A 12,152-nucleotide genomic window follows, 5' to 3' on the forward strand; every position below is an offset into this window, starting at 1 on the left:
GCAATCTTCGCTGCACAACAAGGTAATTTCCCCACTGGAACGCATTAAATGGGTTTCAATGCATTCCAATAGGGATTTGTTTTTCACATGATGACGATTTTGCTTAACAGCGATTTTCCTGGAACGGATTATCGTCGTCATGCAGAGCGCCACTGTATTATCTAAAATATCCAATGTATTTAGGAAAATATTGTGTATTAGAAAAAAATTATACACCTTTTATAAATTCTTTTGGAATCTAAAAGAACAATTTTTCAATTTTTTAATAAGAAAAAAAGAAAACACGTGTATGCGCTTTCCCATACATAACACAATTTTGTACACACTTGTCCAAATTTATACTGTATACACTTATGTGCATATATTTGAAATACGCACATTTTTGTAAAACATCCTGTGCAAACATTCCCCAATAGAGATACTTTTCTACACACTATCTGATTTGTGAACTGGATTGAAACAGCCCAGTAAGAAATCAGTTCTTTATTACAAATAATCTGGAAAACAAAATGGGTAATAAAAAATTACGGGAAGTTAGAACTTCAGGAAAAAGGATAACATCCAAATGATGGGTCAAAAGCCCACATGATGCATTACACAGATGCTTTCACCATTAGCTCTGGCAGCCCAAAATGGTCAGTATGTTGGAAAACTGAATGAAGTCATTACACAAATTCTGGAATTCTTCCTCTTGGCATTCATCATCATCTGGCCATCTCTCAATCCAGGTATCCTTGCTGATCAAGTAGTTAATACTAGAAAAGAGAAAGGAGGGAGATTTGTACTGTATCTTTGCTATATGGGCTGTTCAAGTATATAGTTGTACAACCCAGCATGTATGTATGTGTATATGTTTGTATGAGAAAGATTAGACTGTATTATTTGCATGGTGGAGCATTTTGACCAATCAGATTCTGTCTGGCATTAGCCAATAGATGTTAAAAGGATTAACTGCCAGCAGGGCAAAACCAGTGACAGATATTATTCAGTTAGTAGTCTGATAGTCTAGTCACTAGAGTCTACACACTAGACTCTAGTGTACTCTGGAAGTTGAGATGTCTGTTAGAATTAGCTACTATGCCTGATAAGGAAGATAATATGCCAGTATAAAAATAAGTCAAGCACAAGTTTATGTATCAAGTACAAAGATTTTTAGCAGTTAGTTTATTCATATATAGTTTACAGTTAACGTTCTTAAATGTTAACTAAGACTATGTAAATTTTATTTCAATTGCTGGCACATACAAGGAAGAATACCATTCATGATCTGTGTGGTTTTTTATGTTACACGTAAACCACTGTGTTCAAACTCTTATACATTTCAACATGGGTAAACAGGTCAAACGGGTACTATGGAGGCACCTATTAGGGCTGGATCAAATTGACAATGAATATGTTTCAAAGATTTCAGATTCCACACTGCCACTCAAATTGCCAGATTTGTCTCTTCATTGTATTTTTGGTGAATGAAGCAAATTTATTATGATGGGAATAGAATTAGAGCAAGCAATTTTCTTTTTGTTTTTCTCTGAAACGTCTGTGTTTTCTTTTTTTAATTTAGAGAAATTCAATTTAGAATTTGGAGAAATTCAAAATGACTACACAAACACACACACACAAAAAAAACCCCATGGATTTCTTTACCACCTGGAGCAGGCACCATTACAATTGACATCAACCGAAAACCTGTCAGAAGGAAGAGAACTCTTTGGGAGCCCTGAGACAAACTGCCTCAGGATCAATCTGTCCCATTAGACAAGATAAGACAGTGGGATTCCAGCAATCCTCTGGAAGCAATCCTGTGGTTGTGCCTGCTCTCAGGTGTCCTATTTCTCTTGCCCCGCACAGTGAAAATCTTTTTGTATACTGTTCCCATCCAGTTAGACAGAAGGGGTGGATGAAAGGAATCCACTAATTTGCGCACCTAAACACTTCTTAGGAAGGTGAGTGAGGTGTGCTGGAATTCCTATCTTATCTCCCATCAGAGACTAAAGATAAGACAATTTCCACTCCCTCTTGCCTTCCTATTTGCCAAGGCTAGCAATGAGCAAAGCAGTCTTCCCATTCTAGAGGGTAGGTAGGCCAGACAGGCTTTTCCCTTGAGCTGCACAAAAATGTACACTTTTACAGTTGCTTCTCCTGGCAGCTCATTGCCTTTGAAAGGTTCAGGATTGGGACCTTCATCAAAACATCACGGTGGTTGAAGCAAACTTGTTTGAAATATAAAGCCATGCTTTGCAATCCGGTGCAGGTTTAATCAGCAGTAAGACTCAATGAGTTCAATAGGGTTGAATCCCAAGTAAAAAATCATTAAGAAACTGTTACATAATATGGATTTAAAAGTTGGCTAAGAGTCATTTACAAAACCATAATATACTTTCAAAGTACCAGGACAATTCCATGAACTGTTGGTCAAATTGTTCTTTTTCGCTTCCCAGGCTCAGAGCCTACAGTTATCAGCTGGTGCACTTTATGCATCCTAAGTTTAGCTCCTCTCATCTTAATATGAAGAGAAAAACTAAAGGGGAGAAATGGCTGTTCTGATGGGTCACAGCAAACACCTATAGACCAGCTAGCACCAGAGACTAAGATATTTCAGGTTTGTCACATGAGGCAACTGTGGGTTCAAGCCACCCTAAATAAAGTTGGAATGCAAAACAAGAAGGAGCCTTTCAATTAAGAGGCTAGAATCTAGGAACAGTCACTTTAGAAGAGCCTGGCTGAGGAGAATAAACCGGCTTTTAAATGGAGCTTTAATGCAGAATACCTCACTAGGCAGCCAAGAATCCTGCAAGTACCTTAGTTTTATGTTGTTTGTTTTCTTGGCTGGTGATTGTTGTTTTCAGAGCTGGAGTGCAACTCTTCATGCCATTTTGGCACTCGTTGTTAGGCCCTCTAGGGAACCAACCAAGGAAAAGCAATCTATCCACCCAATAAGTCAATGGAATGAAATACATACGTATCCTTTGTTGGCCACATATCAGTGCTGAGACCCCAGATCAGATAGTCCTTGTTCTCCTGCAGGTGGAGGGATTCTCTGCATTTCATCTGACTGATAAACTTGCGAGGACTGGCTGCTGGATTTGGGTCACTCCCTGAAGGAATCAGACAAAACATTATAATGGGCTGATCTGTTTAGTAGCTGGTAAAAGGGATCATGGGGGAAAATCAATGGGAAGAAGATAGAAGGGGAGCCTTGTATAGAGGTGTGATTTTGCCTCTACTCTCCTTGGGTACATATATATTTATTTACTTGAATAATCAAGTCAAGGCATGTCCACTCTCATTACATTTGCACAAATGCACAGCCTTCCCTCTTCTTCCAGTCTGAAAGAGAATCAGATGGTCAAAAAAGCCATTGGGTACTTTTGGCATAAGCAAGGGGTTGTCTAGATTAGGGGTTTCCAAAGTACAGCCCGCAGGCCACATCCAGCCTGCCTTGCCTTTTTATCCAGCACGGATGGGCAGGAGTGCATGTATGCAATTGGGAGTGCAGGTGGGAAGGCGTATGGGCGGGCATACGTGTGAGTGTACCTGTTCCTTTGGCCATTGAAAATATGGAAATTATATTATGTGGCCCTCACTGTGAAAAGTTCAGAGACCCCTGGTCTAGATGGTCTCTTTGGAGCAAGCAGGGTCGCTAGGAGTTGCAGTATGTCATTTGCTGCAGTCCTTGCATCCAAATGATATATGGACCTCAAGTGACTATTTTGCCCTCACCAGCCTGCTGTCAATGTTCCAATATTGTGTAGAGCAGTGGTCCTTAACCTTTTCAGAACTGTGGACTGGTTGGAGGCGGGGTCTGTGCATGGCGAGACAGGGACACCCCTCGCGCTCATGGGTGGGCATGGTTCACATGCGTGGGTGAGCATGGCGTGCTTGCAAGGATGGACACAGAGAAGGTTTCCATTAGTAGAAACAAATTTGAACCCATTTGTCCTCACTTTCTGCTTCCTTCACCTCATAATTTTTCACACACCTAACCCTCTTGAATAGATTTAAAGGAAGCCACTGGAGAGAGGGAACACAGGTACAAATTGCATCTTCCCCGGTTTGGTTGACAGACATCTAGGTCCTATAGTGTCAGTACACTTATTTGGATTCCACTCCCATTAGTGCCACAGCATTACTGTGGGTGGGTTACAACTCATAAAATAGAAAATAAAAATAAAAATAAAAATATTAAAACCAATAGCAATAACCCTAAAAACAAAAAAAGGGTCACAATTAATCCCAGAGTGGATGGAGGAAAGGGGGGGAGGAAAGAAGAGTAGGGGAAAGAAAAAAAAAGTGGAGGAAGATGGTTGGCTGGGGTTGGTGTGGAAAGCCTCCCGGAAAAGCAGTGTATTTAATTGCTTCCTAAAAGTCCACAGGGAGGGGGCTAGGCGGAGCTTCTCTGGAAGCTGGTTCCATAAGGCTGGAGCCAAGAAGGCCCTAGCTCTTGTAGAGAACTTATGAGTCTCCCTCAGGGTAGCCACCCGGAGGAGCCTCAACTGGGATGATCTTGTGGGTTGGGCAGATGACATTAAGGAGAGATACTCTGGCAAGTGACATGGGCCTAAACCATAAAGGACTTTGTATGTGAGTGCCAAAACCTTGAACTTGATCTGGGATGTCACGGTCAACTGGTGGAAGCAAGCCAGAACTGGAGTGATGTGTCAAATTTACTTGCACCAACCACCAGTCTGGCTGCCGCATTCTGGACCCATTGAAGTCTCTGGATCAGGTTCAAGGGAATTCCCCACGTAGAGGGCATTGCAGTAGTTGATCTGGGAGATGACTAGGGCCCGTACCAAAGTCCTGAGGGAGTCCTTGTCTAGGTAGGGGTGAAGTTGGGCAATTGGCCTATGCTGGTTAAAGGCTGATTTGGGCACGGCTGCAATCTGGGACTCCCAAGAAAGAGCCGGGTCCAGAAGAATGCCCAAATTACGCACTTGGTCCCTAAACTGGGAGGGGAGTACCATCCAGCCTAGGGACCATCCCCCCTAACCTTTCCGAGGTCCCCCTACATCTGGCTGCATGAGTGGCTCTACCTTTTGCAGACTCATGCAAGGAGCTGCCATGAGGTTTCCATGCCTTCTCCTACCTGATGCTCTCCCCTTCTCCATTGATGGCATTTCCTTGTCATCATTGCCTAGCTGATCTCCGTCTTAGAAGTGCCAGCTGCACCAAGTGACCAGCATGCAGTTGCATCCCAGCCCTGCTTAAAAACACACTGGTCCTTAGAGAGGCTGGTGCTTCTGCAAAGTGGGAGACCAGCCAAGCAGCAACAACAAGCAACTCTCCTGCCATGAGCAAGAGGGGAGGCAATCTAGTGTAGCTGTGTGGTAATGCTGAACTGGATCTGGACTAGAACTGCCACTGGGTCAAAGAGGCTTCTACCAACATAGGGATACACCAGATACAACCCAAAGTTTTTATGTGTGGTGATGGTGTTTTGAAAGTGACCAAACTCATGGTCAATAAGTTATAAATGCTCCCTGGGCTTCAATAATGACAAACAATAACATCTCACATGATCTCTGGAGTGATATATTGCACCCTCATATGATGCCTTTGAGAGGTTTTGGCCGAGAGGGTATTGCAGGGAATACCAAACAGCTTAGTACATAGCAGCCAATTGTTTCCTTCTCTATCTCGAGTTATTTCCCCACCATTTTCAGTCAGGAGGGTTCTGTCATTTGATTTTAGAATTATGGATTCAGAAGTGAACAGTTAGACTGCGGTGTCCTGTCAGCGATGTAACCAGTTAATAATGAAGTAAATTAAGCAGCTAAGCTTTCTAATGGAGCAAGTTAACATTTCCACAACAAACGTTACTTTTTATATAAGAACCATGAGTAAAATGAAATGAAATAAGCCACCTAAAGTGGTCATATCGACCAGATAGGCGGGGTATTATAATAATAATAATAATAATAATAATAATAATAATAATAATAATAATAATAATAATAATAATAATAATAATAATAATAATAATAATAATAATAATAATAATAATAATAATAATAATAATAATAATAATAATAATAATGTTTTATTCTTCTTCAACACAAGAGATGCATACTGCAGGTCCACGTGACCTCGTTTAGTCTGCTGCAGTTCATCCCAGAGAGACTGCATAGACAAGCCATTGGTAATGCCAACAAATGTTTTATTCTTATTCAATCTGAATCTATTGAGACTATATCACCAGTTGAGGTAAAACATATAATTATAATAATCTGCTCTGTCGGTCCCTGTCTGGATTTTTTTTTCTCCACTGTGTAGCTAGAGGTTTTAAGTCAGCAATTTCCACACTCTGCCAAATATGAAGGAGAAGCAAAAGGGAAGAAGAAATTAGCTTTCCAGGGATCTGTGCAACAGATTGGCTTTCCAGATGTTTTAGATGTTAACTTCCAGAAACTCTAAGGATCAAAAATTTCCACTCTTTTTGTACAATATAAAACTGAAAATCAGTGACCTAGACTGATGTGAACTTTCAAATTAGTTGTGAATCAATGCAATGTTCCTTCTGTGGTATCCATGATAATGGGTTCCTTCAAAATACATATCCTTACCTCCTTTAATAACTTCCACAACTTCCATGAAGTAGTTGTCATAACCACTGTCTTCTTCTATTCGAATCAGCTTGGTTTTGTACACTAAAGAGCAAAAAGAGAAAAGTTAAAATGTTTGCATGCTTTTCGCCATGAAGACCTCACCTCCTTAACCAAGAGGGAGACTTGAACTGCTGGATAGGTCAGTGATTTATTTATTTATTTATTTATTGGACTTATATACCGCCCCATAGCGCTACAAGCACTCTCCGGGCGGTTTACAATTTTAATTATACAGGCTACACACTGCACCCACCCCCCAGCAAGCTGGGTACTCATTTTACCGACCTCGGAAGGATGGAAGGCTGAGTCAACCTTGAGCCGGCTACCTGGGATTTGAACCCCAGGTCGTGAGCACAGTTTTAGCTGCAGTACAGCGTTTTAACCACTGCGCCACGAGGCTCTTACTTATTTAGGCAGAGGTTGGGAGTTCGACTCCCTACTGTGCCAGCTTAACAGGGGCTGGACCTTATGATCCATAGGTCCCTTCCAGCTCTTGCAGTTCTAAGATGATGATGGTGATGATGATTAAAAATGCCAGACAATCAAAATTATAAAAACATTATTTTACAGTATTATATAACAGATACAAGTTTTAACCAAAAACCTATCTATTAAATATAGATGTACAGTAGTTTATATGTTGTTCCTACTACTGTTGTTTTTCATTGCTCTGATGGTGTTATTTCTGAAATTTGCTGCTGATTATAATACTGTGTGAAATTTTGTGGTATTGGTCACAAAGCCTCGATGACAGTGGGGACCAACAAGTATGTTTCATCCACAAGTGAGATGTTTGAATTGCCAGATCTCTGTATTTTGTTAGTTTTTCCTATTCTTTAATTTCAACTCTAGGATCCCCTGGAATTGCAATGTCAATGATCCAGACATTTCTCCATTCTATTAAATACTATGTCTGGTGTGTTATGTTCAAGTTGTCGATTAGTTTGAATTTGGAAATCCCAAAAGATACCTTCTCTACCTGAGGTTCCCATGGGTTTTTGGAGGCTCGCAATTTTTTTGCATAATGATCAGTGCACTAATTTTGCCACTCTATCATGTCTGTTTTTGTAATATATGCAGTCTTTGGACATTCACAGATGAGATGTGACACAGTTTCAGCTTTTTCTTGGCAGAGTCGACACAGTTTCATATCATCACCATCATTGTTGGTGCTGCTGAAGTTTCTGTACAGATTGTGCACTGTATATTTTGGTACCAATAAATCCAGAGATTGTTCATTTATCCAGATCTAATTCCGTGAGCCAGTCTGGTGTAGTGGATAGACTTATGGACAAGAACTCAAGAAACCAAGGTTCAAATCCTTGTTTGGCCATGAAAACTCATGGGGAGGGGAGTGGCACTAATAATAATAATAATAATAATAATAATAATAATAATAATAATAATAATAATAATAATAATAATAATAATAATAATAATAATAATAATAATAATAATAATAATAATAATAATAATAATAATAATAATAATAATAATAATAATTGCATGCCATCAAGTTGATTCCAATTTATGGCAACCCTTTTTAGGTAGAGAATATACTGAAGCGGTTTTACCATTCCCTTCTTCCAGATGCACCCTGGAACTGTGCAACTTGCCCAAGGCCACACAGGCTAACTCTTCTCCCAGTAGACACTGTGAAGTATCAAACTCCCAACCTCTGGATCTGCAGGCAGATACCGAAACCACTGAACTATTCAGGCAGCTGGCACTAATAAAACCTCACTTAAATATCTCACATATCTTGAAAATCTTATTAGAGTGACCGTAAGATGGATGCAGCCTGATGGCACATAAACCCACAACTTTGGAACATGAGCTGTAGTGGTACATCTGAAATCTGATAGGCACAAGTAGCAGCAGTGTCGTGGCTTTAGAAAAGAGGGCTGTGGGTTTATTTATAGTAGGTGCTCATCAAGGGCAGACTGCAGGGAGGCAGTCTGCCAAATCTGCCAGGAAGAATTTTGAAGCACTGGCCCGGAGCACTAGTTTTTTGTTACTGTGATAACCATTAAAATTCAAATATAGCCACTAGCTCCTTTACAGAATTCAGCAATCTAGACAGCCATTACCATAGTCTACTTCTGGCTTGCAGCCTAATTCAACTCGAATCTGCAGATTAATATCTTCCTTCATCTTGTTGAGCAATGAGCAGCTTTCTTTAGGGAGAAGAACACACAAAAAGAAAGAAAAAGAAGATGTTGAGCATTTAAGATATATCAAAGAGGATTTTTGTTCAAGCTTCCTGTCATTCTCTTTTCAACCTTAGGTTTAGTGGGAGAGGGGTTTCAAGGAGAGAAACCAGGAACTCAGAATCTTACTGAGTAATGCAATGAACTTAGTGAATTCCATTAACAGTCTCAAACTACTTGGGGTGCATATTTTAACAAGGTACATCCTGAGTTCCTTTAAACAGTAATTTCTAAACTCTGACCCTTCTGGAAGGCTACTTCCTTTTCTCCTCTTTCCTACTCAGTCCTTTCTGCTTTTTTCTCATTACGAGCACCACTGTACCCACTAACTGTAGGAGTTGCAGGCAAAATCTCCTCCAGCAGGTTCTCCATGAATTCAAGGCCTGTCAAACTGTCCAAACTGGCTTTCATTGAATCCAAGGAAGGGGCTGCAGAAAAGGCAGGAGAGACCACAGCCTCCTCTCAATCTTCTATTTGATGAGGGGCTGAGCTTCCAGCACTCGCCCATCCCCTTGAGAAGTTCTGTTACCTCCAGACCCTGGGTCGTTTCCACTGGGATTTGAAGCTTGGTGATGTTTGGTGAGAAGTCTCTCACTTTCTGTCTCCTCAGAGTTTATAGACTCTGAACAGTCACTTCCTCCAACCCATGGCCTAACCCTTCCCAGGCAGCAGTTGACACACTCTTTTTTTGTCTTCTCAAATGATAAAACATGTAGGGTACACTGTAGAGCGAGGCTGCCACTGCTGTCAGCATATTGAGTTTCCCGAAGTGCCTCTGGCTCAACAAGTGCCCTGGAGTCCTTCTGGGGAAAAAAACATGTTGAGTGCAATAACTCTTTAATTAGTGATCACTTACCTCTGCAGTATCACTCCTGTTCTACCAGAGGAGCTACAAAACAGCCATGAGTTACATAGCATTTCAGACACATTTTACCTAGACTGCAGACATCAGCTGAAATCACAGTTTTACTAGCACATATGGAAAAGAACTAGGAATCGTATTGGGTACTTATCATATCTGGCTACTCCACTACTTCATTATACTTGTTCTCATATTACTGGATGTGAAGAAGGAAAGTCCTTTTCTGAGTGCAAATTGTAGTGTGACCTATTTGTATGGCTATTTACTTTCCAGAAAGATTTCACAGCTCTCTGGAATGGAAAAATTGCTGCTTTTATCAAATAATACAAGGGATTTAAAAAATGGAGCTCCAACAAAGATCAAATTTTGCAGTAGCAATTTAGTTGAGCCTGTACCTGACCCAGGTAATAGGAACCCTATGCCTATTCCAGATCACAGATCAGCCTCCTCCAACCTGGGTCCTTCCAGAAGTTTTCAATTATGTCATTAACCCCAACCATAAACATCAAGGGTCAAGGATTATTTGAACTTTATTCCAAATATCTGGTTGGTGTTAATCAGGTCCAACGTTTTAAGTATAAGGGTACACTGGGCAAAAGGGATGTGGACATGTGGATTGGACTGGTGGAATGGACTACTAATCTGTGACATAGCCTGCCTATGGAATGGCATCAAGGAAATCTTTGGATTGTTTCATAACAACACAGTGGACTGTTTCCTGTTGGCAAAAAGACTGAGGATTCCTCTCAGCCTGAACTTGTGCATGATGAACCAGATATGCAACTGCTGTGGCAACAAGGGTCTGGCTGATAGAATGCTACAGTCATATTGTGTGCTGCAGGACAAAGGGATGATTTACTTCCTTGGAAAAATGAAAGGTGGCACAATGCACTATTTCTCCCAGTTTACCATCTACCAATACAGAACTGAATTTTAGGGGTGCAGGTAAGGAAGCCAATCAAGAGGCAGGGAAATTAGGGGCATCAGTGGAGCAAAAAGCAACTGTCGCTTGGGACAAGGAAACACATTCGTTCACACTCACATTCATATTCAACATGCAGATGATTTTCAGTTCAATTTTTCTCATGTGATTTTTACTTTTGCAGATTTTGACTGTTTGGAGGCCTTTTGGCCTTAGCTTGTCTTGATTCTAAGATAAGTTTCAGTTTTCACAATGGGCTCAACTACTTCTTCTGGGAGATTCTACACTTCTGTTGCTGTCTTTTATTTATTCCTTTTACACACACACACAAACTTCACTACTTTTATATTTTTTTCCCTTCTGATTTCTTGTATATGAATTTTCCTGGATTGATTCTTCTGCACATTCCCCTGAGTCTTGAAGAACCAGTTCCTCTTTCTCAATCTTTAGGCCAAAGACTTGATCATAATGAGCATCATCTAGAAGGCTGGTGGAAAGTTTGGGGCAAATATAGTGTTTTATAAAAGACTAACTGTAGCTATTCTAGCATAATTGTCATATGATTCTTTAGTACAGCTTGTTCTGTTTTGCACTTTTCATCTCACTGCTTTGTATTGTGTCAGAATACAATTGATGTTCCTTTGATTTCTTTTCTATTCTGCCTTTATCTTGTGAATTTTATCCCCTGTTTATCTGATGTGATCCAACTATATCTTCAAATAAATTTCACTTGTGGATAGCATCAGGTCATCTCCGGTTACACATCTTTCACCCATTGAAGCAAATAAAGGACCTTGTTTCCTGTGAGAGCCAAACTGTACAAAGCTGGCACTGGTAACATATCAAATGAAACACAATAAACCAGAGATCTAACATTACATGGTAACATATACACACACATGCATATATCTTGCATTTGAGTGAGCAGAAGCAATATCTCTTCACCCCACCTTACCTTCTGCACACCGGCAAACATCCCCATGGCATATCCTACTGAGCAGGCCACTTTCTTTGGATGGATGGTAGAATTTGGTACACTGCTCATCTGAAAAGAGGAAAGAAAAGATTCATCGCTGTCTCACATTGACAAGTCTACACAGGTTGTCATTTCATATTTTGATAGGAAATCTCAAAAGGAAAATCCTTGAAAAGGACACAAAGTTAGGCAGATGGACCATTTCTCCCAGGCGGAACATTAGAAACACATCTAGCTGACTTTGTGTAACCAAAAGGAAGCCAGATAGCTGAACAAGGGCCTTTAAGCAGACACTCAAGGGGAGAGGGGTACCCCATGCCTTTACATTGCTCTCAGTTGGAGTCCTTAGCTAGGATCCTTCGGTAATTACACATTGGTCTCAGCTGAGCCCTTAACTCTTAACTGAAACACTACATTCTGGAGGAATCCTGGTGTACCTTCTCATCCCCAAAATATTTATTTGTTGGGATCCACTAGAGGCTAGGAGCTTTCAAACTAGCCTTCCAGCCACATGATACCTACCCTTAATATACAGTATAAGACTCAGACATTGCACTGGAAATGTACAGTATCACGA

At 40.5% G+C, this 12,152-nt stretch overlaps 1 protein-coding gene across 1 annotated transcript in view; it reads right to left on the bottom strand.

Moving 5' to 3' along the window:
- Window positions 1-245: 245 nt before the first annotated feature.
- Window positions 246-12,152, bottom strand: part of LOC110070845 (A.superbus venom factor 1) — a 106,088-nt gene continuing 94,181 nt past the window's right edge. Inside the window, exons 36-40 of the mRNA XM_072991546.2 lie at window positions 11,555-11,644; window positions 8,696-8,782; window positions 6,564-6,647; window positions 2,960-3,095; window positions 246-755 (exon numbers count right to left, since the gene is read on the bottom strand). Coding sequence (XP_072847647.2) covers window positions 614-755; window positions 2,960-3,095; window positions 6,564-6,647; window positions 8,696-8,782; window positions 11,555-11,644 — 539 coding nt within the window. The 3' untranslated portion in view covers window positions 246-613. The remainder of the gene's footprint in view (window positions 756-2,959; window positions 3,096-6,563; window positions 6,648-8,695; window positions 8,783-11,554; window positions 11,645-12,152) is intronic.

This window comes from Pogona vitticeps, chromosome 2, assembly GCF_051106095.1.
Source record: "Pogona vitticeps strain Pit_001003342236 chromosome 2, PviZW2.1, whole genome shotgun sequence".
Lineage (NCBI taxonomy): Eukaryota > Metazoa > Chordata > Lepidosauria > Squamata > Agamidae > Pogona > Pogona vitticeps.